The sequence below is a fragment of the Pituophis catenifer genome, unplaced genomic scaffold (assembly GCF_029215685.1).
Source record: "Pituophis catenifer annectens isolate HBS135680 unplaced genomic scaffold, rPitCat1.0.hap2 SCAF_7, whole genome shotgun sequence".
Classification (NCBI taxonomy): Eukaryota; Metazoa; Chordata; class Lepidosauria; order Squamata; family Colubridae; genus Pituophis; species Pituophis catenifer.
Window position 1 is genome coordinate 8,395,631 of NW_027256887.1, and position 25,596 is coordinate 8,421,226.

Here is a 25,596-nt window from a genome sequence, read left to right on the forward strand (position 1 = left end):
GAATTTTCAGCGTCATGGGAAATTTGTGGACTGACGAACGTAACCGACTGCTTGTACCATCCGTTCGAAGTGAACCTTGTATATTTTTTAATATTTCTCAACGTTGTACTGAAATTAAAGAATTATTCCTTAATTGATCAAAGCTGCGCAGTCAAAATAAAAAATACACACCGCAGCAAAGTAAAATGTAATTTAAAATTTTACATATTATTATAATATATTTGATGTTTTGAATTTTAAGTAAAGTTTTGAAGTGGTTATTTTAATACGTGTTAAAATGTTTGTAAGAAAATATATAATTTAATTGTAGTTTTTTTAAAAAATTTTGTACTACTTAACACCCCCCCCCCTCTCCCCCCCCCCTTGTCCGCTATTTTTTGGAAGCAGACCAATTTTTTGGAAGAGCCTTGGTAGTACAAGGGTTTAAAGCACCCTGTTATTAAGCTGCTTAAGACCAGCTGTCTGCAATTACTGCAGGGTTCGAATCTCGCCAAGGCTCAAGGTTGACTCAGCCTTCCATCCTTTCTAAGGTAGGTGAAATGAGGACCCAGTTTGTGGGGGCAATAAGCTGACTTTGTATAAATATACAAAAAGGATGAAGGCTATTGCTGAGCACATTGTAAGCCGCCCTGAGTCTTCGGAGAAGGGCGGCATATAAATCAAATTAAAAAAAAAAAAAAAAAAAACTCTAGGTGTGGGGGGGGGGCACTCCGATAAGGGCTCTTCTTCTTCCCTCTTCGGATGCTGCAGGCTAGACAGGCAGACCAGGCGAGGAAAGGAGGAGGAGGAGGAGGAGGAGGAGGAGGAGGAGGGGAGGGAGGGGGGAATCCCGCTTAGGGAAAACACGTGCTTGGCCCCCTTCCCGGCCCGGCCCAAAGGTGTGGCTCTCCGGAGGAGGGAGGGAGGGAGGGAGGAGGGCAGGGCAGGACCGGAGCGCTCCGGGGGAGGCAGGCAGAGAGGGCAGGGCAAGGCAGGGCTGGGACTGTCGGAGAAGCTGGGGCGAGGCTTGACTCCGGGAAGGGCCACCGCGAGCATCTGCTGGAAAGAAAGAAAGAGCGAGAGAGAGAGAGAGAGAGAGAGAGAAAGAGAAAGAGAGAGAAAGAGAGAAGCACCGGTTCCAACTCCGCCGTCCCGCCGAGCAAGCAGCCAAGCCAACGTCGACCCCGGGCCAGCGCCCCTTTTCTCTCGCCTTCTCCACCGCTCACCCTCCGCCTTTGCCCGCTCGCCCGGCGCGATGCCGGTCAAAGGAGGCACCAAGTGCATCAAATACCTGCTCTTCGGCTTCAATTTCGTTTTCTGGGTAGGTGGGCGACAGAGCTAGGCAGGTGTTGCTGGTGTGTTTGTGGGGGGGGGAGTCTCTATTTCCCCACCCACCCCCCAAAAAAGGGGGTTCCGGGGTCCCTGAGTAGGGAGGAGGTCTCTGAGCAAGTGCAGAGAGCCCTGGGGACAGAGGGAGTGGGGAGAGATGGGGCGGGGGGCAGAGGTGTCCCATCGGGAAAAGCCAGCACGGCAAGCATCACCTTTGGTGGGGAGTCTCTGTTTCCCCCCACCAAAAAAAAAAATGGGGGCTCCGGGGTCCCTGAGCAGGGAGGAGGTCTCTGAGCAAGTGCAGAGAGCCCTGGGGACAGAGGGAGTGGGGGAAGATGGGGGGGGCAGAGGTGTCCCATCGGGAAAAGCCAGCACGGCAAGCATCACCTTTGGTGGGGAGTCTCTGTTCACCCCCACCCAAAAAAAAAAATGGGGGCTCCGGGGTCCCTGAGTAGGGAGGAGGTCTCTGAGCAAGTGCAGAGAGCCCTGGGGACAGAGGGAGTGGGGGAAGATGGGGGGGGCAGAGGTGTCCCATCGGGAAAAGCCAGCACGGCAAGCATCACCTTTGGTGGGGAGTCTCTGTTCACCCCCACCCAAAAAAAAAATGGGGGCTCCGGGGTCCCTGAGTAGGGAGGAGGTCTCTGAGCAAGTGCAGAGAGCCCTGGGGACAGAGGGAGTGGGGGTGGATTGGGGGGGCTGCGTGGGGGCTCCCGCGTACCTGGGACGCCAGGTGAGAACGCCGCTGGTGTGTGTGTGTGTGGGGGAGTCTGTTCCCCCCCCAAAAGAAAACGGGGGCTCCGGGGTCCCTGAGCAGTGAGGAGGTCTCTGAGCAAGTGCAGAGAGCCCTGGGGACAGAGGGAGTGGGGGTGGATTGGGGGGGTGTGGGGGCTCCCGCGTACCTGGGACGCCAGGTGAGAACGGCCGGGCGCTTCCCTCCGCCGCTGGTGTGTGTGTGGGGGGGGGAGTCTGTTCCCCCCCCAAAAAAAACACGGGGGCTTCGGGGTCCCTGAGTAGTGGGGAGGTCTCTGAGCAAGTGCAGAGAGCCCTGGGGACAGAGGGAGTAGGGGTGGATGGAGAGTGGGGGCAGAGCTGTCCCATCGGGAAAAGCCAGCACGGCAAGCATCACCTTTTGGGGAGGGGGCTCCCGAGCACCTGGGAGGCCAGGTGAGAACGGCCGGGCGCTTCCCTCCGCCTGCAGCGCCTGGGAGTGGGGGAGAGTGTGTGTGTGTGGGGGGGGTCGGTGAGTTAAGGTTTTCTGCTTCGCTTTGGGAATTTGAGGAGGGGGCTAGGAGGGGTCGTGGCAAGGCTAGGCGGGGATGCGGGAAGAAGGGGGTGCCGGACTCAAGGCGTTCAGCGACAACCCTCCCCGCCCCCCGAAAAAGAAATGGGGAGCTTTGCTGATGGACTCGCCCGATGCCCGAGCCTGGGTGGGGTGGGGGTAGTAGGAAGACGAGGCTGGGGTCGCCCAGAAAGTCAGACACCCCCCCTTTTTTTTCCCCGCTGCAAAAGTAGGAAGAGAGACACAGAGAGAGAGAAAAGGCTTTTTCCCCGCTGCAAAAGTAGGAAGAGAGAGAAAGAGAGAGAGAGAGAGAGGGAGGGAAAAAAAGGCTTTTGCAGAAGGTAGATCAACCGAGGGAGCGGCTTCGAGGATCGATCCCCGTGGGGTTGTGGAGGGTGGGAACTGTTTGTTTTTTCGGTCTGGGTGGCAGGCTGCCCGCCTTTGCCACTCCTCCACCGCTGGGAAGAAAAAATAAATAAATAAATAAAAAGTAATGTAGTAATCTGGGGGGGGGGGGGGAAATAGTAAAAGATCAGCTTCAAGCCTGATCTGCATTTCCCAGCCTTGGCCACAGAGGCGTTGTGAGAAAAATGGGGGGGTGGGGGTGGGGGAGAAACGAGATTAGGGAGTAGTGGGGGTATAAGCCCCCAGCTTCTTTGGCAAAGGGTCCATCTGCCAGGAAAAATTAAAAAAAAAAAAGTCAAGATTGAGTGCCTCAATAAAAGAGCCTTGGTAGTACAGTGGTCTAAAGCACCCTGTTATTAAGACCAGCTGCCTGCAATTACTGCAGGTTCGAATCTCGCCAGGCTCAAGGTTGACTCAGCCTTCCATCCTTTCTAAGGTAGGTAAATTGAGGACCCAGTTTGTCGGGGCAATAAGCTGACTTTGTATAAAATATACAAAAGTATGAAGGCTATTGCTTAACGCATTGTAAGCCGCCCTGAGTCTCCAGAGAAGGGTGGCATATAAATCAAATTAAAAAAAAAAAAAAGATGGAGACCCAAACCTCACAAATAGAATAACAGAGTTGGAAGGGACCTTGGAGGTCTTCTAGTCCAACCCCCTGCCTAGGCAGGAAACCCTACACCACTTCAGACAAATGGTTATCCAACATCTTCTTAAAAGCTTCCAGTGTTGGAGCATTCACAACTTCTGGAGGCGAGTTGTTCCACTGATTCATTGTTCTCACTGTCAGGAAATTTCTCCTTAGTTCTAAATTGCTTCTCTCCTTGATTAGTTTCCACCCATTGCTTCTTGTCCTAATTGAAGCCCTCCTCTCTCTCTCTCTCCTTTGCATCACTTCCAGTTTGGTGCAGTTGTGGTTGCCATGTTTGGCTTGTGTTGACACCTCTAGCACCGCTTGAGAAAGATCATGAAGGTTAAGATATGGGTCTTGTCTTCTAAGTTGCATAAGCAACAAAAGTATCTTATGCCCCATACATACCAAGTAATCTAAATCAATGGTTCTTATATGTCTCTGGGGTCAAATGTTTGTTTTGATATTCTTCTTGGTTGTACGCTGGTTCCTGACCCCAATAAAGGGTTGATTGGTTGGTTGGTTGATTGGGTGGTTGGTTGGTTGGTTGATTGATTGATTGGTTGGTTGGTTGATTAGTTGGTTGATTGATTGATTGGTTGATTGATTGGTTGGTTGGTTGGTTGGTTGAGGAGCTTCTCCAGGCCCCATCTATCCACAGCTCCTTCTCCAGGATTGGCCCTTTTGAATGGATTGCTCATAGCCTTGAATCTACAGCTCACCCAGAGTAGGAAAGTGGTCTAGATGGATCCAGAAGTTGGCTAGCTTATTCAGTGTTGGGTCAATCCCCAAATGTGGGTTTGTTCTTCAAATTGTGTGTTGTGGAAACCACACCAGAGTCTATTGACGTTAGGGGTTCTAGTGTTACAAATATGGGTTTGTGACCTCGTTAAGAGTTGGTGGAGGCCTCTGGAATTCTTTTCAAGTTGTTAAATTGTTTGAAACCACAGTTGTGAAGAAGAGGCCTGCTTGGAACAAGGACTTCCTGCTTTCTTTTCTAAGGGTGTAAAGAGGGTACTTTGGGTTTGACCTTCTGCTTTGTACCATGGAATTGTGTATCTTGGTGTTGTGTATTGGGTTTTGCCTCACCTTGGCTCCCGGTGGTCTTCCAGGTGCGCTTCAAGGTTTTGGTTACCACCTTTAGAGTGCTCCATGGCTTAGGTCCTGGTTACTTACGGGACCGCCTACTACTACCAATAGCCTCCCACCGGCTGATACTCTGTCATAGAGAGGGGCTCCTCCAGGTGCTGTCGGCCAAACAATGTCGACTGGTGGCCCCTAGGGTGAGACCCTTCTCTGTGGGGGCACCTACTATCTGGAACGAGCCCCCCCCCAGAGATACGGAGGATCCCGGATCTGTGCACCTTCTGCCTTTTTATTCCACCAGGCGGGCCTGGCCTAATCTTTCCCCCCCCCCTTTTTTTTTAATACGTAAATTTTAATCTGTTTTTAAATGATTGGGGTGTTTTAAATCTGTCTGGGCCAAATTTGTTTAATTCAGTTTTATTCTGTTTTTTAAATTTTGTATTTATGTATTTTATTGTTTGGTTGTTCACCGCCCTGAGTCCTTCGGGAGTAGGGCGGTATATAAATCAGATAAAGACTAAGACTAAAGACCTTTAGCTTTAAGGAAAAAAATATATATTTTCCCCTTTGCATCAACTCCCTATCCCCAATGATAGCTGAACCCCCAGGAAAAATGAGGGAGTATTCTGTAGTAGGCTTTGCTTCATCTAGATCAGGGTTCTCCAAACTTGGCAACTTTAAGACTTGTGGACTTCAACTCCCAGAATTCCTCATGGCTGGATGAGGAATTCTGGGAGTTGAAGTCCACAAGTCTTCAAAGTTGCCAAGTTTGGAGAACCCTGATCTAGATGCATATTAATGCTTGTTTGCTTTTCTCGGAAAGAGGCAATGAAAGGTTTTTGAGTCATGAGAAAATTGTCCTCCACTAAGTCCTCCTAGAATTTTCCACCCTCTCCGAAACTTTCTGCTTCTCCTTCCCGCATGAATCAGATGGGAAGATTACCTAACTTGTACACAAAGTGACTTTTCTGGTTGAAGGAATCTCCCTCCAGGTAGAGACGGAGAAACCGCCAGAGAAAGATGCAAGATTTTTACTCTTGATACAGAACTTACATATACAGTTTATTGACGTTTCAGTTCAGTTCAATCAGGATAGAGCTGGAAGGGACCTTGGAGGTCTTCTAGTCCAACCCGCTGCTTGAGTAGGAGACGCTATACTATTTCATACAAAGGGCTGCCCAGTCTCTTCTTAAAAAGCTCCAGTGATGAAACAACCACAACTTCTGGTGGCAAGCTGTTCCACTGGTTACTTACTCTCAGTGTTAAGAAGTTTCTCCTTAGTTCCAGGTTGCTTCTCTCCTTGATTGATTTCCATCCATCATTTCTTGTCTTGCTTTCTGGTGCTTTGGAGAACAGTTGGCCCCCTTCTTCTTTGTGGCAGCCCCTCAAATATTGGAATACTGCTCTCATGTCACTCCTAGTCCTTCTTTTCTTTGGACTTCGTTGATGTTAGTTGCGAAGTCGTGTCCGACCCATCACGACCCCATGGACAACGTTCCTCCAGGCCTTCCTGTTCTCTACCATCTGCCCAGAGCAGGGATGGGTTCTACATACCTTTACTACTGATTTGCAACGGGGCTGCGTGTGTGCGCTCTTCTGAGCATGCGCAGAAACATCTTGATGATGTTGGGGTGGGTGGGTGGAGCCTCCCTCCGGTTTTACTACTGGTTCTATAGAACCGGTCCGAACCGGAGGCAACACACCACTGCCCTAGAGTCCATTTAAGCTCACGCCGACTGCTTCAGTGACTCCATCCATCCACCTCATTCTCTGCCGTCCCCTTCTTCTTTTGCCCTCAATCGTTCCCAGCATTAGGCTCTTCTCCAGTGAGTCCGTCCTTCTCATTAGGTGGCCAAAGTATTTGAGTTTCCTCTTCAGGATCTGGCCTTCTAAAGAGCAGTCAGGGTTGATCTCCTCTAGGACTGACCAGTTTGATCGCCTTGCAGTCCAAGGGACTCGCAGGAGTCTTCTCCAGCACCAGAATTCAAAGGCCTCCATTCTTTGGCGCTCAGCCAGCCATATCCAAATCCTGCAAGCGTTCTTCATATGTTTTAATCTCCAGGCCTTCAATCATCTTAGCTGACTGGAGAAGTGTGGGTGGTCCCGGATGGACTTGGATTCTTGCTGAATTGTGTTTTTCCCTTGCTGGGACAAACAGAAGCAAAAGGCATTTCATGGAAGAAGCCAGTACTTGCAAATAGGGCTCGTGTACACATTGGCAAGTTTTATCTTTTCATGTTCCTTTAAGTTTCCTTTTCATAGTGTAGCAAAGAACAGGGATTGCCTGAGAATGTGTGTGTGTGTGTGTGTGTGTGTGTGTGTGTGTGTCTGAAAACGTGTCTCTGCCTGCCCTCGGTTCCCTGGGTGGGGCTGTGCTGTTTCCATGCTCTCAGAAATTGACTTGTCAGTCACAGACCTGGGGCTTAGTGAATAGAGGATGATAGTGAACTAAATCAGATAACTTACAAGGAACCCCCTTTCTGGCAGCTGGCTGCAGGAGTGGGAAGCAATTGATTTGTGGGAAACAGAGACATAAGCAGAGCAGGTGTCCTTGTTGTTGTCCCATGATGGGACAGAGCTTTTGGAAGCCTGTGACTGCTCCACTTTCTGGATGTGTTTTCTGGGCTTCTTTAACAGGGCCCTTGAAAAGGTCTTGTGTGTTGCTATGGATGATGATCTCATCGGGACCTGCAATTTTGTTGAGCAGAAACGCAAAATTACAACGGTTTAGTGGCTGGGAGCCACCATCTCCCAAAGGGTTTCTTTCCACAATGCGCAATGACCCTCAGAATACACAGATCATAATTGTCAAACATCGGGACATTTTGCTTTACAGACTTAAGTTCTCCAGGATGCTGTATTATTCTATGATTTAGAACACTTGACGTGTCACATGATGTATCGGGACTTTTTTCCTCCTTCACTATACCCGGTGGGGGCATGGCCAGGACGTGATACACCTGGCCCATGGGCCGGGAGTTTGACAGCCCTGACTTAGAACATCAACAGAGTTGGAAGGGACTTTGGAGATCTTTTAGTCCAGGGGTGGGCAAATGTGGCTCTTTTGCAACCTGTGGACTTCAACTCCCAGAATTCCTGAGATAGCCAAGCTGGCTCAGGAATTCTGGGAGTTGAAGTCCACAGGTTGTAAAAGAGCCACAATTGCCCACCCCTGTTCTAGTCCAACTCCCTGCTCTAGTAAGAGACCCTATACCCATGATGGTGAACCTATGGCACGCGTGTCACAGGTGGCACGCATAGCCATATCAGTGGGTACATGAGCTCAGCTGATTTTCGGGCCTTCTGGGCCCACCAGAAGTAGGGAAACAGGCTGTTTCCTGCCTCCGGAGGACTTCAGGGGGTGATGGGGAAGGCCCTTTTTTCTCTCTCACCTGGCTCCAGAGCCTCTCTAGGAGTCTGGGGAGGGGGAAAACAGCCTCCCCCCTCTCTGGATGCCAGAAACAGCCCGTTTGCCAACTTCCGGTGGGACCTGGAGGCTGGGGACAGCAAAAAACGGGCCTTCCGGTCCCACCGGAAGTTGGCAAATGGGCTGTTTTCGGCCTTCAGAGGACCTCCATGGGGTGGGGAAGGCTGTTTTCGCCCTCCCCAGATTCCTAGAAAGGCTCTGGAGCCAGGTGAGAGAGAAAAACGGGCCTACCAGGCCATCACGTGCCAGGAGCACGGGGAGCGGGGTGGGTCGCATGCATGGGGGTGGGGCACATAGAATTAAAGGTGTGGGCACGCATGTGATCCCCCCTCCTGGCACGCGATGGCAAAAAGGTTAACCATCACTGCCCTATACCATTTCAGACTATCCAATCTCTTACTAAAAACCTCCAGGGTTGGAGCATCCTCAACTTCTGGAGGCAAGTTGTTCCACTGGTTAATTGTTCTCACTGTCAGGAAATTTCTCCTTAGTTCCAGGTTGCTTCTCTCCTTCATTAGTTTCCATCCATTGCTTCTTGTCTTGTCGTCTGGTGCTTTGGAAAATAGGCTGAACCCTCCTCTTCTTTGGCTTGCAATTTGTTTGTTTGTTTGTTTGTTTTATTAAATTTATATACCGCCCTACTCCCAAAGGACGCAGGGCGGTGAACAGGCACAGAATAAAATACATAAATACAAAAGTTAGAAACATAATTAAAACCAAATTAAATAATTTAGCCCAAGACAATTAAAAATCCCAATAATTTAAAACAAATTAAAATTTTAATTTAAAAATTTAAAAGAAAGGGGAGAAAATTAGGCCAGGCCGGCTTGCTGGAATAGGAGGGTCTTAAGAGCACGGCGGAAAGTGCGCAGATCCGGGATCCTCCGTATCTCCGGGGGGAGCTCAGTCCAGATAGTGGGTGCCCCCACAGAGAAGGCCCTCCCCCTGGGGGCTGCCAGTCGACATTGTTTGGCTGACGGCACCCGGAGGAGCCCCTCTCTATGAGAGCGTACCGGCCGGTGGGAGGCTATTGATGGTAGCAGGCGGTCCCATAAATAACCAGGTCCTAAGCCATGGAGCGCTCTAAAGGTGGTGACCAAAAACTTGAAGCGCACCCGGAAGACCACCGGGAGCCAGTGTAGCTCGCGCAGGAGAGATATCACACGGGAGTGCCATGTTGCTCCCATAACCACCCGCGCGGCCGCACTCTGCGCCAGTTGGAGCCTCCGGGTGCTCCTCAAGGGGAGCCCCATGTAGAGAGTGTTACAATAGTCCAGGCGGGACTTCTATGTGGTTTGATATAGGTGAAGGAAGACTGCTGGGTGTTACCTGTAGGTGTGGCTTTTCTAACATGAGCTTTGAGGATTGTTTGAAGTCCTTGGCTGACTATTATCCCATTCTCAGACAGCTTTCAAGTATAATCCACAAAGGCATTTAGTACACGCCATATTTGTTCTGGGTGGAAAGGAAGAAGCTTAGCAGAAAGCGTGAAAGGGAAGCCCCAACTTGGTTTGGTTTCAGCAGATGCCTCCAGGGAAGGTGAAGCTCAGCAGAAAATAGTTGTCCTTTGTTGATGGAGAAGATCCCAGCTTTTGGTCTACTTCATTTCATTTATTAAAGGCATCTAAAGCCTCTGATTCAGTGCAGAGGTGAGCAAATTCAGAGGGATCAGTTAAATCTTGATTTTAATCTGTGCCGTAGGAGGTAAGATTAAAAACAGGCCTGGGATATCTCGGGGGAAGTCCCCACCAATTTGAACCTAAAGGTCCTCCCTTGCTCTTGACTGACTTCCTGGTAATTGGCAGGTTTAGTAGGAGCCCTGGTGATGCAGTGGTTAGAATGCCGTATTGCAGACTAACTCTGCCCCTAGCGAGGAGTTCAATCCTGAGTGGCTCAAGCTTTCCATCCTTCCGAGGTGGGTAAAATGAGGACCCAGATTGTTGGGGAAAATATGCTGACTCTGTAAACCGCTCAGATGGTGGTGTAAGCACTAGGGAGTGATATATAGTCAGTTGACGCCATCGCTGACTATTGGGGATGAATCGCTGGCCCCCACGGAGAGGGCTCGCAACTTGGATGTCCTCCTGGATTCACGGCTGTCTTTAGAAGAGCACTTGACGGCCGTGACCGGGAGGATTTTCCATCAGGTCCGCCTGATTCACCAGTTGCGTCCCTTTCTGGATCGGGACTCCTTAAACACGGTCACTCATGCCCTCGTCAATTCCCGCCTGAACTACTGTAACACTCTCTACATGGGGCTCCCCTTGAGGAGCACCCGGAGGCTCCAACTGGTGCAGAGTGCGGCCGCGCAGGTGGTTATGGGAGCGACGTGGCGCTCCCATGTAACACCTCTCCTGCGCGAGCTGCACTGGCTCCCGATGGTCTTCCGGGTGCGCTTCAAGGTCTTGGTTACCACCTTTAGAGCGCTCCATGGTTTGGGCCCGGTTATTTACGGGACCGCCTGCTGCCGCAAATGGCCTCCCACTGGCTGGTACACTCTCACAGAGAGGGACTCCTTTGGGTGCCATCGGACAAACAATGTCGGCTGGCGGCCCCCAGGGGGAGAGCCTTCTCTGTGGGGGCACCTACTATCTGGAACGAGCTCCCCCCGGAGATACAGAGGATTCCGGATCTACGCACCTTCCGCCGCGCTCTCAAGACCTTTTTATTTCACCAGGCTGGTCTGGCCTAACCTCTCCCATTCTCTTTTTAATGTAAATTTTAATGTAAATTGTAATTTGTTCTTAACCTGGGGTTTTAAATTTGTCTTGGGCTAAACTGATTTAATTCGATTCTACTTCTGCTCTTAAATTTTTGTATTCTATGTGTTTTATCTTGTGCCTGTTCACCACCCTGAGTCCTTCGGGAGTAGGGCGGTATATAAATCAAATCAAATGAAAATGAAATATAAGTCTAAGCGCTATTGTTACTGCTATCTAAACTGTGGTGGCACAGTGGTTAGAACACAGTATTGCAGGCTAACTCTGCCCATAGCCAAGAGTTCAATCCTGACCAGTTCAAGGTTGACTCAACCTTCCATCCTTCTGAGGTGGGTAAAATGAGGACCCAGATTGTTGAGGGGCAGTACGCTGACATTATAAACTGCCCAGAGAGTGCTATAAAACACTATGAAGCAGCATATAAGTCTTAAGTGCTATTGCTTGAAACTTTGAAGCTTAGAAGCAAGCAGCATAACAAAACAATGGAAATTCCACTCAGTAGAGGCCCAATAAGATTTGACCTTTGACCCTATCCCCTGCTCTACGTTCAATCCGACGAATACTTTAAAATTCTGAGTATTTTCAATTTTAACAAAACAACACGCTTGTTTAATAAAACAACACGCTGTGGTGTAGATTTGGCGTGGGGGGGGGGGGGAAACCAGAGGGTCTTAAATTAATTAGGATCTTAAAACTATTCAACCTATACTTTAATCAGCAGAGTTTATTTTAAATTGTCGGTACCTGCTGGTGGTACACGCAGCGTAAAAAAAATCAAATTGTTCCTCTTGAAATTGGGACACAATACTCAATTAGATGCAGTTTTGCTTTTTAATCTTAACGATTTTTTTTTTTAAATGATCCTCTAAGCCTTAATGATCAATTATATCAGACATGATTGTCTGGACGGAATATATTTTCTCATGCTGTTAAAAATCGTTCAATGCCAAAGAGCTGTTTGTTCGCTGCTGCCCCAAAGCTATTATCCGAGAAAGGTTAATGGCGGCTTGGAAACTGCCTGGATTGCTTTCCCACCCCTTCGTTATTTAATCCTGTGAAAGCATTTATTTTAAAAAGAGGGGTGTGAAGAAATCTTCCATTTCTCATTACTGACCGCAACTCTTAAAACGGCAGAAAGGCAAGCTTGCATTTTTTTAAAAAGAAGAAAGAAAAACAGGAAGGAACCATTTTCGGCTTTATCAAAACATATAATATCCCCCCACTTGTAAATTCTTCAGCTTTTATTAATTGCTTTTACAGCTGGGCCTCAAAAATGCCCTCCTGCCATCTTCCTTCTTTCACACCTGAGGTTTGAATGCTTTGGGTCCTGTCCTTTTCATCTACGACTGCTTGTCATATTCCCCCCTCCCATCTCTGCAGAGTTAATTACAGATGGTGTTGTTAGTTGCGAAGTCGTGTCCAACCCATCGCGACCCCATGGGCAACGTTCCTCCAGGCCTTCCTGTCCTCTACCATCCTCTGGAGTCCATTTAAGCTCACGCCGACTTCTTCAGTGACTCCATCCAGTCACCTAGTTCTCTGCCGTCCCCTTCTTCTTTTGCCCTCCATCTTTCCCAGCATTAGGCTCTTCTCCAGTGAGTCCTTCCTTCTCATTAGGTGGCCAAAGTATTTGAGTTTCATCTTCAGGATCTGTCTTTCTAAAGAGCAGTCAGGGTTGATCTCCTCTAGGACTGACCGGTTTGATCGCCTTGCAGTCCAAGGGACTCGCAGGAGTCTTCTTCAGCACCACAGTTCAAAGGCCTCAATTCTTTGGGCGCTCAGCCTTCCTTATGGTTCAACTTTCACAGCCATACATTGCAACTGGGAAAATCGTAGCCTTGACTATACGCTCTTTTGTTGGCAGGGTGATGTCTCTGCTTTTTAGTATGCCGTCTAGATTTGCCATAGCTTTCCTCCCCGGGAGCAAGCATCTTTTAATTTCTTGGCTGCAGTCCCCATCTGCGGTGATCTTGGAGCCCAGGAAAATAAAATCTGTCACTACTTCCATTTCTTCCCCAGGAGTTGAGGGGGCTGGATGCCATGATCTTAGTTTTCTTAATGTTTGTTTAGTGACCGAAGTTAGAACGGCCCTGAAATAAGCGACTTGTGACCATTTCTCACGCTTTCTGTACAACCTGGGCTGCATCGTCACGATCAAAATTCAGACGCCCGGCAACTGACTCATATTTATGAATGGTTGCTGCGTCCCGAGGTCACATGATCCCCCTTTGTGATCTTTTCCGGCAAGCAAAGATGATGGGGAAGCCAGATTCACTTAACAACCATCTTACAGAGAGGATCAAATGGATTCTTTTATCCCGAGAAGAGAATATATTTAACCTTGCTCCTGTTTGGAAATCGCATCCGGATTTTGGGCTTGCGAGGAAAACGAAAAAAATTAAACTTTGTTTTTGCTGTAATTAGATAGGTGCGTTATTGTAAAATAGCTGGTATATGCTGTTGTGTAAAAGTTAAAAAAAAATTGAGGTTGTAATGTTATTATCGTCTAGAGAGTTGGAAGTAGTTGCATTTTTCTTTCCTCTTCCCTCTTTAAACCATATTTTTTTTCCTTTTCTCCTTCCCCTCCTCCTAGTTTTCTATTATTTTTTTTTTAATTTCTTTTTTGTATTTTATATTTTGATAAACCGATAAAAATGGGAATCCCTGAACAACTGTGTTTTTAGCATAGCAACCGCAATGATTCGCTTAACAGCCGTGGCAAGAAAGGTGGTAAAATGGGGCTAAACCAGGAGTGAAATTCAGCAGGTTCTGACAGGTTCTGGAGAACCGGTAGCGGAAATTTTGAGCAGTTCGGAGAACCGGTAGCGGAAATTTTGAGCAGTTCAGAGAACCAGTAGCGGAAATTTTGAGCAGTTCAGAGAACCGGCAGCGGAAATTTTGAGCAGTTCGGAGAACCGGTGAATACCACCTCTGGCTGGCCCCAGAGTGGGGTGGGAATGGAGATTTTGCAATATCCTTCTCCTGGAGTGGCGAGGGAATGGGGATTTTGCAGTATCCTTCCCCTGGAGTAGGGTGGGAATGGAGATTTTGCAGTATCCTTCCCCTGCCACGCCCACCAAGCCACGCCCACAGAACCGATAGTAAAAAAAAATGGATTTCACCACTGGGCTAAACTCACTTAACAAACGATGAACATTTGGGGCTCCGTTATCATAAATCGAGGGCTACCTTTATTTCATTTGCATAGTTCAAAAGAGAACAGAGAGAGAGAGAGACAGACAGACAGACAGACAGACAGACAGACAGACAGACATGTAGGTTCACACAGAAGAAAGTTTCACACAGAACCTAAATTTCCCTTTAGCCAATGGCACCTGTTGGGAAACAGGTTCTGCTACTTAATCTGGGCTTGGATTTAATGTTTGACTCTGTTAATTGGCTGATTAAAATCAAAATTTGGCATCTCGCAACTTCGGAATTATAAAAGGGGGTTTCTCTCTTATTATTTATTATTTTTATTGGTTCGATTTATATGCCGCCTTTCTCCGGAGACTCAGGGTGGCTTACAATGCGTTAAGCAATAGCCTTCATACTTTTGTATATACCTGTTTAGTAGGGCTTTTGGCCCCCCCTAAGCGGTGTTCTTTTTTATACAAAGTCAGTTTATTGCCCCCACAATCCGGGTCCTCATTTTACCTACCTCGAAAAGATGGAAGGCTGAGTCAACCTTGAGCCTGGTGAGATTTGAACTTGCAGTAATTGCAGGCAGCTGGTGCTATTTAACAGCACCTTAGTCTGCTGCGCCACCAAGTCTCTTCTTGGTGAACGAAACCAACAATTCCTACAGTTGAACTGCCTAACAGAGATGTATACGGGATGCTATACATATGTAACATTTGCCTTTCAGGGCAAGTATAAATATGTTGATAGGACTTCAACTTCTCTTTTTTTGTGATTTATTTTAATTAAGAAAAGGGGAAAGAAAAAATGAAAAGACACGCATACACTGAATTATAGTCTCTTATGGTAGAACTACAGTACTGGCCAAAATTGTGGAAACCTTTTGGGAAAAGTGTATTTTCTAAAACTAGCTAATAACACCACTTTTTTGGGGGGAGTAGTACCATAAAAATATATCAATGGAAAGATAATTTAATCAAGAATGTAATGCAAAAACTTTTATGGAGGATTTGCTATTACAAGAGCAGTTAAAGTATAAAGAATAAAAGTGAAAAAAAAACGAGATATACAAAATTATCACCGTAGAAAAAAATGAGATACACAAAAATTATCACCATGTCAGTTAATACTTCGTTGGGTAACCTTTAGCATGAATGATGGCCTTACAACGTCTTCCCATGGAGTGAACCAAGTCTTTTAGTTCTGCAGCTGTTAAAATGTGAAACCAAGATTGAATGATGGCTTCTATTAACTGGGTTTTATTACTGCTGACTAACACATTTCTTTCGTCGGCTCCATAGATTTTCAATTGGGTTAAGGTCTGGGCTATTCCCAGGCCATTCCAGCAGTAGAATAAGATTATCTTGGAACTCCCCCCCCAAAAAAGTGATGTTATTAGCCATCAAACCTGAAAAATACACTTTTCCCAAAAGGTTTCCACAATTTTGCCCACTACTGTATTTCTGGATGCACAATCTTTTAATCTTTGGCCTGATACAAGCAGTAAAAGACACGACACTGTGCAATAATAAACATTAGAATAAATAAATACAGGAAGAGAATCGGGCTCAAACGTATTTCACTCGGTTATTGAGTACAGGAAGTCGTCAACTTACAACCCCAATTGAGCCCAACATGTAGGTTGTTGAGACATTTGTTTAAGGGAATTTGCTCCATTTTACGACCTCTCTTCCTACGATTGTTAAGTGAATCGCCGCAGCTCTTAAATTAGTCACACGGCGGTTAAGGGAGCCTGGTTTCCCCCAATGACTTTGCTTGTCAGAAGGTCGCAAGAGACGAGCGTGTGACTTCAGGACGCTACAAACCGTCATAAATGTGAGTCAGTTGTCAAATCATCCAAACCTAAAATCACGTGACCTTGGGGATGCTGCCAAGGTCGTAAGTGTGAAAAACGATCCTAAGTCTTTTTTTTTTCAGTGCCGTCGTAACTTTCAACGGTCACTAAATGAACTGTTGTAAGTCGGGGACTACCTGTATTTATTTCCATGCGGTGGGAAAAGCACAACAAAATATGCACAGGGAAGAGGAAGGGGGGTGGGGGTGGAAACCATATTAGAAGAAGGCAAGTATCATTTGTTTTCCCGGAGACAGTGTTGTTTAACCCCGGAGGAGTGTAGGGGCAGGGAAAAAAAATATATTTTGCATAGTTTTGTAGAGGAGTTGAAACAGCAACAGAGACTCCTTCCAGGTGTAGTAACCTTGAAAAAAAAAGGGAGTGTTTTTTTTTTTTTTTAATTTGATTTATATGCCGCCCTTCTCCGGAGACTCAGGGCGGCTTACAATGCGTTAAGCAATAGCCTTCATACTTTTGTATATTTATACAAAGTCAGCTTATTGCCCCCACAAACTGGGTCCTCAATTTACCTACCTTGGAAAGGATGGAAGGCTGAGTCAACCTTGAGCCTGGTGAGATTCGAACCAGCAGTAATTGCAGGCAGCTGTGTTAATGACAGGGTGCTCTAGACCACTGTACTATGCAAGTCTCCTTTGTGTTGATTGCTGTTGTGTTGATTGCTGTTGTGGTGCAGGAGATAAAGCTAGTGAAGGGGAAGCCAGTTCCAGGGGAGGGAGCTGGAAACAAGATTTCTGGTTTTCTTTGCTTCCTCCTTCACTTCCCATCGTTCTTGGTTTGTTGAAGGGTGGGAAGGACCAAGCAGCTGGGTCTTTCTTGCTTGGAGAACAGGCTGGGCTTCTTCCTGCATCTCAGCTGTTCTTCCTTGCTCTGGTCTTCTTCAGAAGCGTCTTCCACCCCTTTCCTCCAGGGCATGGAGAAGGTAGACAGCTTTCCTTCCTATCATCTGGCTTCCATCTCCACCTTCTCAAGGATTCTCATTCTGAAATTCCCCTTCGGTTCCAGTAAAAGAGGCATGAACCGGGAAGAGGGCGAGAGAAATGGAGAAGTCATTGGGTTTCCCAGGTGTGGTTGCGCAATGTGTTACGTTTGGCGGGTTTTTGTTTTTGTTTTTTAATTTGATTTATATGCCACCCTTCTCCGGAGACTCAGGGCGGCTTACAGTGCGTTAAGCAATAGCCTTCATACTTTTGTATATTTATACAAAGTCAGCTTATTGCCCCCACAAACTGGGTCCTCAATTTACCTACCTTAGAAAGGATGGAAGGCTGAGTCAACCTTGAGCTTGGCGAGATTCGATCTTACTTTAATTGCAGACAGCTGATGTTAAATTACAGTGCTTCTGTCTGTTGAGCTGTCTGGGGTTTAACCTTGGCTTACTGAATAAACCACATGGCATCGCACCAGGCTTCAAAAAATTTTAGCAAGGGGTTCTCTGCCCGGTTGCTGGCTTGGTGTGGCCATGGTGGGCATGGAGTAGTCAGCCTCCTGCACCACGTTGTGTGTGTGTGTGTGGGGGGGGTGTTTTTGCCCTCCCCGGGCTCCAGAGGCTTTCCTTGAGCCTCCGGGAGGGATAAAATGGCCTCCCCGGGCTCCGGAGGCTTTTCTTGAGCCTCCGGGAGGGATAAAATGGCCTTCCCGGGCTCCAGAGGCTTTTCTTGAGCCTCCGGGAGAGATAAAATGGCCTCCCCGGGCTCCGGAGGCTTTTCTTGAGCCTCCGGGAGGGATAAAATGGCCTCCCCGGGCTCCAGAGGCTTTTCTTGAGCCTCTGGGAGGGATAAAATGGCCTCCCCGGGCTCCGGAGGCTTTTCTTGAGCCTCCGGGAGGGATAAAATGGCCTCCCCGGGCTCCGGAGGCTCTCTGGAGGCTGGAAACCTGTTCACGGCCTTCCTGAACTTCTAGTAGGCCCGTTTTTCACCCTCCCGAGCCTCCGCGCACTCCCTGCACTTACTTGCATCCCAAACAGGCATGTGAGGACTCCTGGGAGGGGTGGGGTGGGCAGAGCCACCCAGGAGTGGGATTTGGGGGTTCTCGAAACTGCACAGAATTTTAGCTAGAGGTTCTCCCGAACCCCTGCGAACCCCCAGCAGCCCCACCCCTGCATCACACACACTGAACCGCGATGTCCCCATGTTTACGAAGGTTCTCAATCATCCAGGTCGGGGTTTGTCCCAAAGGCGGTTTTCCAAAAAAAGGACTTAACTTGTTGTTGTTGTTTTTTCCTTTTGAAAACCTTTCGCTTCTCATCCGAGAACCTTCTTCCGTTCTAACCTGAGAAGGTTAGAACTGAAGAAGCGTCTCGGATGAGAAGTGAAACATTTTCAAAGGGGAAAAAAAACCCAAAGAGATACTCTTCGACGTACGGCCACAATTGAGCCGAAAATTTCTGCTGTTAAGTGAGACATTTGCGGGGTGAGTTTTGCACCGTTTTGCACGACCTTTCTTGCTACAGTTGTGAAGCGAATCCCTGCGGTTGATGACTTCATAACCCGGTTGTTAAGTGAATCTGGCTTCCCCGTTGACTTTGCTTGTCGCAAAAGGGGATCGTATGATCTTAGCACATTGCAATTGTCACAAATATGTGTCAGGTGTCAAGCCTCTGAATTTTGATCACAGGATCATGGAGATATTACTAAATTTGTAACTCTGAAAAATGTTCATAAGTCACTTTTTCGGTGCTGTTGACACTTGGAATGGTCACTAAATGAACAGATGTAAGTCAGAGGCTGTAAGCCCAGTTAACTTTTGGAAGATCACCTTTGGGACATGATGTCCACCCTTGGCATCATGTATGGATCAGTGGTGGAATTCAATTTTTTTTACTACCGGTTCTGTAGGCTTGTTGGGCGTGGCTTGGTAGGCGTGGCAGGGGACGGATACTGAAAAATCGCCATTTCCACCCCATTCCGGGGGAAGGATAATGCAAAATCCCCATTCCCTCCCCACTCCAGGGGAAGGATACTACAAAATCCCCATTTCCACCCCACTCTGGGACCAGCCAGAGGCAGTATTTGCCGGTTCTCCGAACTACTCAAAATTTCCGCTACCGGTTCTCTAGAACCTGCTGAATTTCACCTCTGGTGTGGATCCAGTCTGGTTGGGCATGGAACAGTAGAGTAGGTGTGGATTTCGTTCATGGCATTCGAGACTCTGGCTGCACACAAATTCGGCACGATACGGAAAGGCCCTCCCTTCGGGCGTGCACATAATGTCACAATGCACACTCTAAAGGGGCGGGGCCTATGCAACATTGTGTGGCTTTTTTTAGATGGACCGGTTTAACATCTATTGCCAGCAGAGGCTGAGTTGATGTAGATCAGAGGTGGGGAATTATGGTCCCTTTATGACTTGTGGACTTCAACTCCCAGAATTCCTGAGCCAGCATAGAGAAGATTTTCAAGACTTTAAAGTGCACTAATCATGGATTATACACACTGTAATGTGAGCTAAGTTTGAGTGACAGCCTGGCAGAAAATGGGATTTAACTGGTGATTATGGGGAAATTTTTTTTTTATTTAGTTTGTCAAACATGTACGAGATAACAGGTATTGGTATAAACATGGACATGAGCACAGGAAATGAGTACTAATAAACGGGGACAGTAGGGCAGGGACGGTAGGCACACTGGTGCGCTTATGCATGCCCCCTTTACGGACCTCTTAGGAGTGGGGTGAGGTCCAGGGTAGACAGTTTATGGTTGAAGCTGTGAGGGTTTGAGGATGAAACCACAGAGTTAGGTAGAGTATTCCAGGCCTTGACCACTCTGTTGCTGAAGTTGTATTTTCTGCAATCAAGTTTCGAGCGGTTTACCTTGAGTTTGTATCGATTGTTTGCCTCAATGGTCGAACCTCAAATAGTTACAAGGTGAATCCTCACTGCTAATCTCCAGGCTGCATTTGATGGGCCCAAGATGCATAGGTCTAAAATTTAACTATGGTGGCTGGGAATTAAAGGGAGACAGATCCCAACAATTATGGCAGAGGTGGGCAACTATGGCCCTTTTATGACTTGTGGACTTCAATTCCCAGAATTCCTGAGCTAACATGGCTGGCTCAGGAATTCTGGGAGTTGAAGTCCTCATAAAAGGGCCATAGTTGCCCACTCCTGAATTATGGGAGAAAAAAAAAACCTTACAAGGGTAAGTAAATCAGGTGGAGATACTCAATAGACACCTAGACGTTGAGTCATGGATTAACTTTGGTTTAGCAAAAGAACGACAGAAAGACTGGCTGGATTATGTTGGTTGATGGGCTAAAACTTCCATCGATTCTGGCTAGTCAGAAACCATGATGGTTTGCAATGGTGAGAACTGTGACCAAACATCAGGAGAGTCCCCGACTTCTGGGAAGTGTCTTTTGAGGAACATATCACTTGTCTTGAATGTTCAGCTTCACACAGTATGTGTGTAAGCCTGTATTGGTAAACTGTGGTTGAATTTAAACTACAACTCCTCCTTATCTATCTCTGCATAGGAAGGATCCATTTGCTTGTGGGGGCATTATGTGTTGTAAGTGGACCTCTGAAATTGTGACGATGGGCACCCCTTTCCTCTTCCCTCTCATGCTGTTCTCTGTTGGTAGCAGAGGTCCCAGAAAAATGTCATTTTTGTTGTTGTTGTTGTTGTTCCTTAGGGAGAAGTGACAACATTCCTCCACTGCTATTGTTTTCCAAGTCTCAGCTTCGTTTTAATTATTGTTTAATTTTGGCCGCTCCAGTGCCAGCTTCCCGTTGTTCTACCAACCCAACCCAGATTTCCCGAAAGCTCTTTTATGTTCCTCTGTGTTCTTCCTTACCATGACAACGTTTAATTCATTGACTTAATTGTCCTGCTTTGCAGTGCTTTCTTTTTCCCTTTCTCCTCTACAAACGGTGGTTATTTTCTTCGCGGCTTCTGGTCCCATCCTGGTTCTTAAGTTCTCTTAATTTGGAGTCCCCAGAATCTCCTTGGATTTCAGAATGTGCTCCTTAGATTTTGAAGTGAAGCCATGAAGTGGGGTGACGAGACTCTGGTTCAAGGCAGGGGTGAAATCCAGCAGGTTCTGACAGATTCTGGAGAACCGGTAGCGGAAACTTTGAGTAGTTCGGAGAAGCGTCAAATACCACTCTGGCTGGCCCCAGAGTGGGGTGGGAATGGAGATTTTACAATATCCTTCCTCTGCAACGCCCATCAAGCCACACCACGCCCACCAAGCCACGCCCACAGAACCGGTAGTAAAAAAAAATGTATTTCTCCACTGGTTCAAGGCCTCCCCATTCAACCACCAAGCTGAGATTTAACCATCCTTTCAGTTCAGCCATCTCTCAAGGTCTTTGGGGGCTTGTGTATGGAAAGGAGGGGGTACAATTAAAGGAGGATTACCCCCCCACACACACACACACATAAACACTCTGCTTAAAGGCAAGTTAAGGTAAAGGTTCCCCTTGCACATATGTGCTAGTCATTCCCGACTCTAGGGGGCAGTGCTCATCTCCATTTCAAAGCCAAAGAGCCAGTGCTGTCCGAAGACGTCTCCATGGTCATGTGGCCGGCATGACTAAATGCCAAAGGCGCACAGAACACTGTTACCTTCCCACCAAAGGTAGTCCCTATTTTTCTACTTGCATTTTTTACGTGCTTTCAAAGTGCTAGGTTGGCAGAAGCTGGGATAAGTAACGGGAGCTCACCCCGTACTAGGGATTCGAACCACTGAACTGCCGACCTTTCAATCGACAAGCTCAGCATCTTAGCCACTGAGCCACCGCGTCCCACATAAAGGCAGGATAGAATAGTGCTAACTAGAAGTATCAATAGCACTTAGATTTATGTACTGCTTTACAGCTCTCTCTAAGCAGTTTACAGAGTCAGCATCTCACTCCGCCCCTCAACAATCTGAATCCTTGTTTTACCGACCTTGGAAGGATGGAAGGACCTTGAGCCCCACCAGAATGGAACCCCTGGCATTGGGCAGAGTTAGCCTGCCGTACTGAATTTTAACCATTCTAATCACGGCATCACCAAGGCCCAGCAAGCCTCACTGAACACAATGAATTGTATTTCCCTAACCTGTTATTACTCGGATTTACTTCTGCGTTCCTCTTCTTTTGAAATCAGCAATGATGACATGATCCATTGTTCTACCGTCACGTGCTTTCTCCACTGTTGTGACAATGGCTCCAGACTGCAGTGTGGAAATCAGCTGGGGAAACAATGATGTACTTCAGCTAAGAGGCTGATGAGGCAAGACCTGGGGGGGGGGTTCCTTGCTTGCCTAGACTAGAAAAATAAACTAAGAAGGTTGTGAAATTGACTTAAAACTGTCAAAACTGCTAGGGGGCTCAAAATCGGAGGGGCAGACGTTCTCAGTAATGGAAAAGTTGGACTTTCGTCATCCACGTGGAACTACAGTTGAGCTGAGTGCAGGCACTCAAACACCTCCAGGTGTCAGGGAATGACTCCCAGGTCATTGCAAAAACTTAGAGTCTAGGTGTCTTATTGAGTATCTCCACCTGATTTACTTACTCTTGTAAGGTTCCCCCCCCCATAATTCAGGGGTGGGCAACTATGGCCCTTTTATGACTTATGGACTTCAACTCCCAGAATTCCTGATCCAGCCATGTTAGCTCAGGAATTCTGGGAATTGAAGTCCACAAGTCATAAAAGGGCCATAGCTGCCATAATTGTTGGGATCTGTCTCCCTTTAATTCCCAGCCACCATAGTTAAATTTTAGACTTATGCATCTTGGTCCCATCAAATGCAGCCTGGAGATTAGCAATGAGGATTCACCTTGTAACTATTTGAGGTTCAACCATTGAGGCGAACAATCGATACAAACTCAAGGTAAACCGCTCGAAACTCGATTGCAGAAAATACGACTTCAGCAACGCGGTGATCAGCGCCTGAAATGCTCTACCTGACTCTGTGGTTTCGTCCTCAAACCCCCACAGCTTCAACCTTAAACTGTCTACCGTGGATCTCACCCCACTCCTAAGAGGTCCGTAAAGGGGGCGTGCATAAGTGCACCAGCGTGCCTACCGTCCCTGCTCTACTGTCCCCGTTTATTAGTACTCATTTCCTGTGCTCATGTCCATGTTTATACTTATACCCAGTGGTGAAATGTAAAATTTGTTACTACTGGTTGTGTGGGCGTGGTTTTGTGGGGGGCGGGTAATGTGACTGGGTGGGCATGACCAACTTTTTTTTTTACTTTTAAAAGCATTTTTTTTACAACCTCTTCAGCCGAAGAGGTTGTAAAAATAACGCTTTTGAAAGGCTCTGACGATCCCAGCTGAGCTGCGCGATCATCAGAGGCTTTTTTTTTTTTTACTTTTAAAAGCATTTTTTCAGCCGAAGAAAAAAATGCTTTTAAATTTTTTTTTTAAAGCCTCTGATGATCGTGTGGCTCAGCTGGGCATGGGGGATGGGCAGGGATTTTTGCTACTGGTTCTCCGAACCACCTGCTACCGGATCGGGCAATCCGGTCCGAACCGGGAGTATTTCACCCCTGCTTTTACCTGTTATCTTGTACATGTTTGACAAACTAAATAAAAAAAAATTCCCATAATCGGCAGTTAAATCCCATTTTCTGTCAGGCTGTCACTCAAACCCGGCTCACATTACAGTGTGTATAATCCACGGTTAGTGCACTTTAAAATCTTGAATGCCTCCTCCATGCTGGCTCCCAGGTAATTGCAAAAACTGCATAAATAGCCTATTGTTTTTTGCGATGCCATCTGGCTGAACTGTTTGATAAGTACTTAACTAGGTCCAAGTTCCAGGTCTGTTTTCCCTGTGTAACGTCAATCCACCCTCTACAACTCCTGGAGGCACAGTTCAGGAAGCCCATAGTTAGCTCTGATCCCTCCCAAGCTCTCGTCACGTTCCTAGAGAAACCAAAAAGAATCCCTCACGACAAAACCGCAAAAAAAGAGGAATATGGGCCAAGACAGGAGCGATTGCAGTTTGTCTACCGAGAACGATATAGATTAGGGGTGTCAAACTCAAGGCCAGGAGCTGGATTAGGCCCACGGGGCCACCGTGGAAACAGCAAAGGAGCAGCCCCACAGTGCCTCTGCCAGTGAAAATGAAGCTTTGAGTCCCTCCGGAGCTCCGTTTTCACTGGCAGAGCGTTGCAGGAGGCCTTGGGAGGCCGTTTTCGCTGGCGGAGCACAAGAGCCGCCACAAGCGCCCCCGATATGAGTGACGTTGAGCTGGCCACACCCACCCTGGCCACGCCCACCTCAGCCACACACATACACACACACAGCCCCTCCTCTGAGGTCAAAAACAACCCTGATGCGGCCCTCAATGAAATCGAGTTTGACACCCTGAAGTAGATTCTTTGGCTGAGCCATCTGCTGTTGTGATTCCCCCTTCCCATCCTCCGTGTGAAAGACGGATCGTGTGGGGCAGTGGTGGGTTGCAAATTTTTTTACTACTGGTTCTGTGAGCATGGCTTGGTGGGCGTGGCTTGGTGGGCGTTGCAGGGGAAGGATACTGCAAAATCCCCATTTCCTCCCGATCAGCTGGGACTCGGGAGGCAGAGAATAGATGGGAGCAGGGCCAATCAGAATTTTTACTACCGGTTCTCCGAACTACTCAAAATTTCTGCTACCAGTTCTCCAGAACTGGTTAGAACCTGCTGAAACCCACCTCTGGTATGGGGTGAAACAGGGGTTCATTTTGCAGATGCAACACGATAATGACACTTCCTTGCTTCCGTTGTTCCTGTTAATTTGAATTTAGAATAACAGAGTTGGAAGGGACCTTAGAGGTCGTCTAGTCCAACCCCCTGCTCAGGCAGGAAACCTTATACCAGTGGTGGGATTCAATTTTTTTTACTACCAGTTCTGTGGGCCTAGCTTAGTGGGCGTGGCCAGGGGGTGTTACAGGCAGCACTCAGCCTCCTGCATCCCCCTGGGAGCAAAAACGGGCTGTGGGGGGATGTGCTCCCCCATGCCCCATTTTGGGCCTAGTAGGCCTCCCTGAATCCTCCTGAGAGTGAAAACCCTTGCGCCTCCATTTTGGGCCTAGGAGGCCTCCCTGAAGCCTCCTGGGAGCGAAAATGGGCCACGGGGGAGGCCACCTCCTGTGCCCCATTTTGGGCCTAGGATGTCTCCCTGCACTTACCTGGGTGCCAATATGGGGCAGGTGGTGACTTCTGGAAGGGGCGGGAAGAGGCGGGGGCCAGCCAGCAATTTAATTACTGGTTCACACGAACCGGCTGAATCCCACCACTGCCTATAACATTTCAAACAAATGTTTTGTCCAATCGCTTCTTAAAAACTTCCAGTGCTGGAGAATTCACAACTTTTGGAGGCAAGTTGTTCCACTGGTTAATTGTTCTAACTGTCAGGAAATTTCTCCTCAGTTCTAGGTTGCTTCTTTGGGCTTGATTGGATCCATTTTAATGTACCTCCGCTTCTAACTATTTTTTCTTCCTATCTGCTGGTGAATTCAAGCCACGTCAAACATGGAATCTCTTTGTCTTTGTTGCAATATTTTTAGGATCAGACTCAATAAAGATAATAGAAGTTAGAGATTTAAATATAATTCTCTTTAATCATAATAGGCATTCTATATTCGCTGAATATTCAAGATAGAAGCAAGGAAAATGGGGAGGATGGCTCCTTATATATACAAGGGGTGGAGCCAGGAATGGGAGTGGTAAATTATGAATACATTAAAGTCTAAAGAATAAGTTAACCCCTGATGTTCCATATATACATTATTTACATATTAGAGAATA

The 25,596-nt window shown here is 47.4% G+C and overlaps 1 protein-coding gene across 1 annotated transcript in view; it reads left to right on the top strand.

Annotated features, from left to right (window-relative positions):
* The first annotated feature begins 976 nt into the window (after window positions 1-976).
* Window positions 977-25,596, top strand: part of CD9 (CD9 molecule) — a 53,968-nt gene continuing 29,348 nt past the window's right edge. Inside the window, exon 1 of the mRNA XM_070946681.1 lies at window positions 977-1,300. Coding sequence (XP_070802782.1) covers window positions 1,235-1,300 — 66 coding nt within the window. The 5' untranslated portion in view covers window positions 977-1,234. The remainder of the gene's footprint in view (window positions 1,301-25,596) is intronic.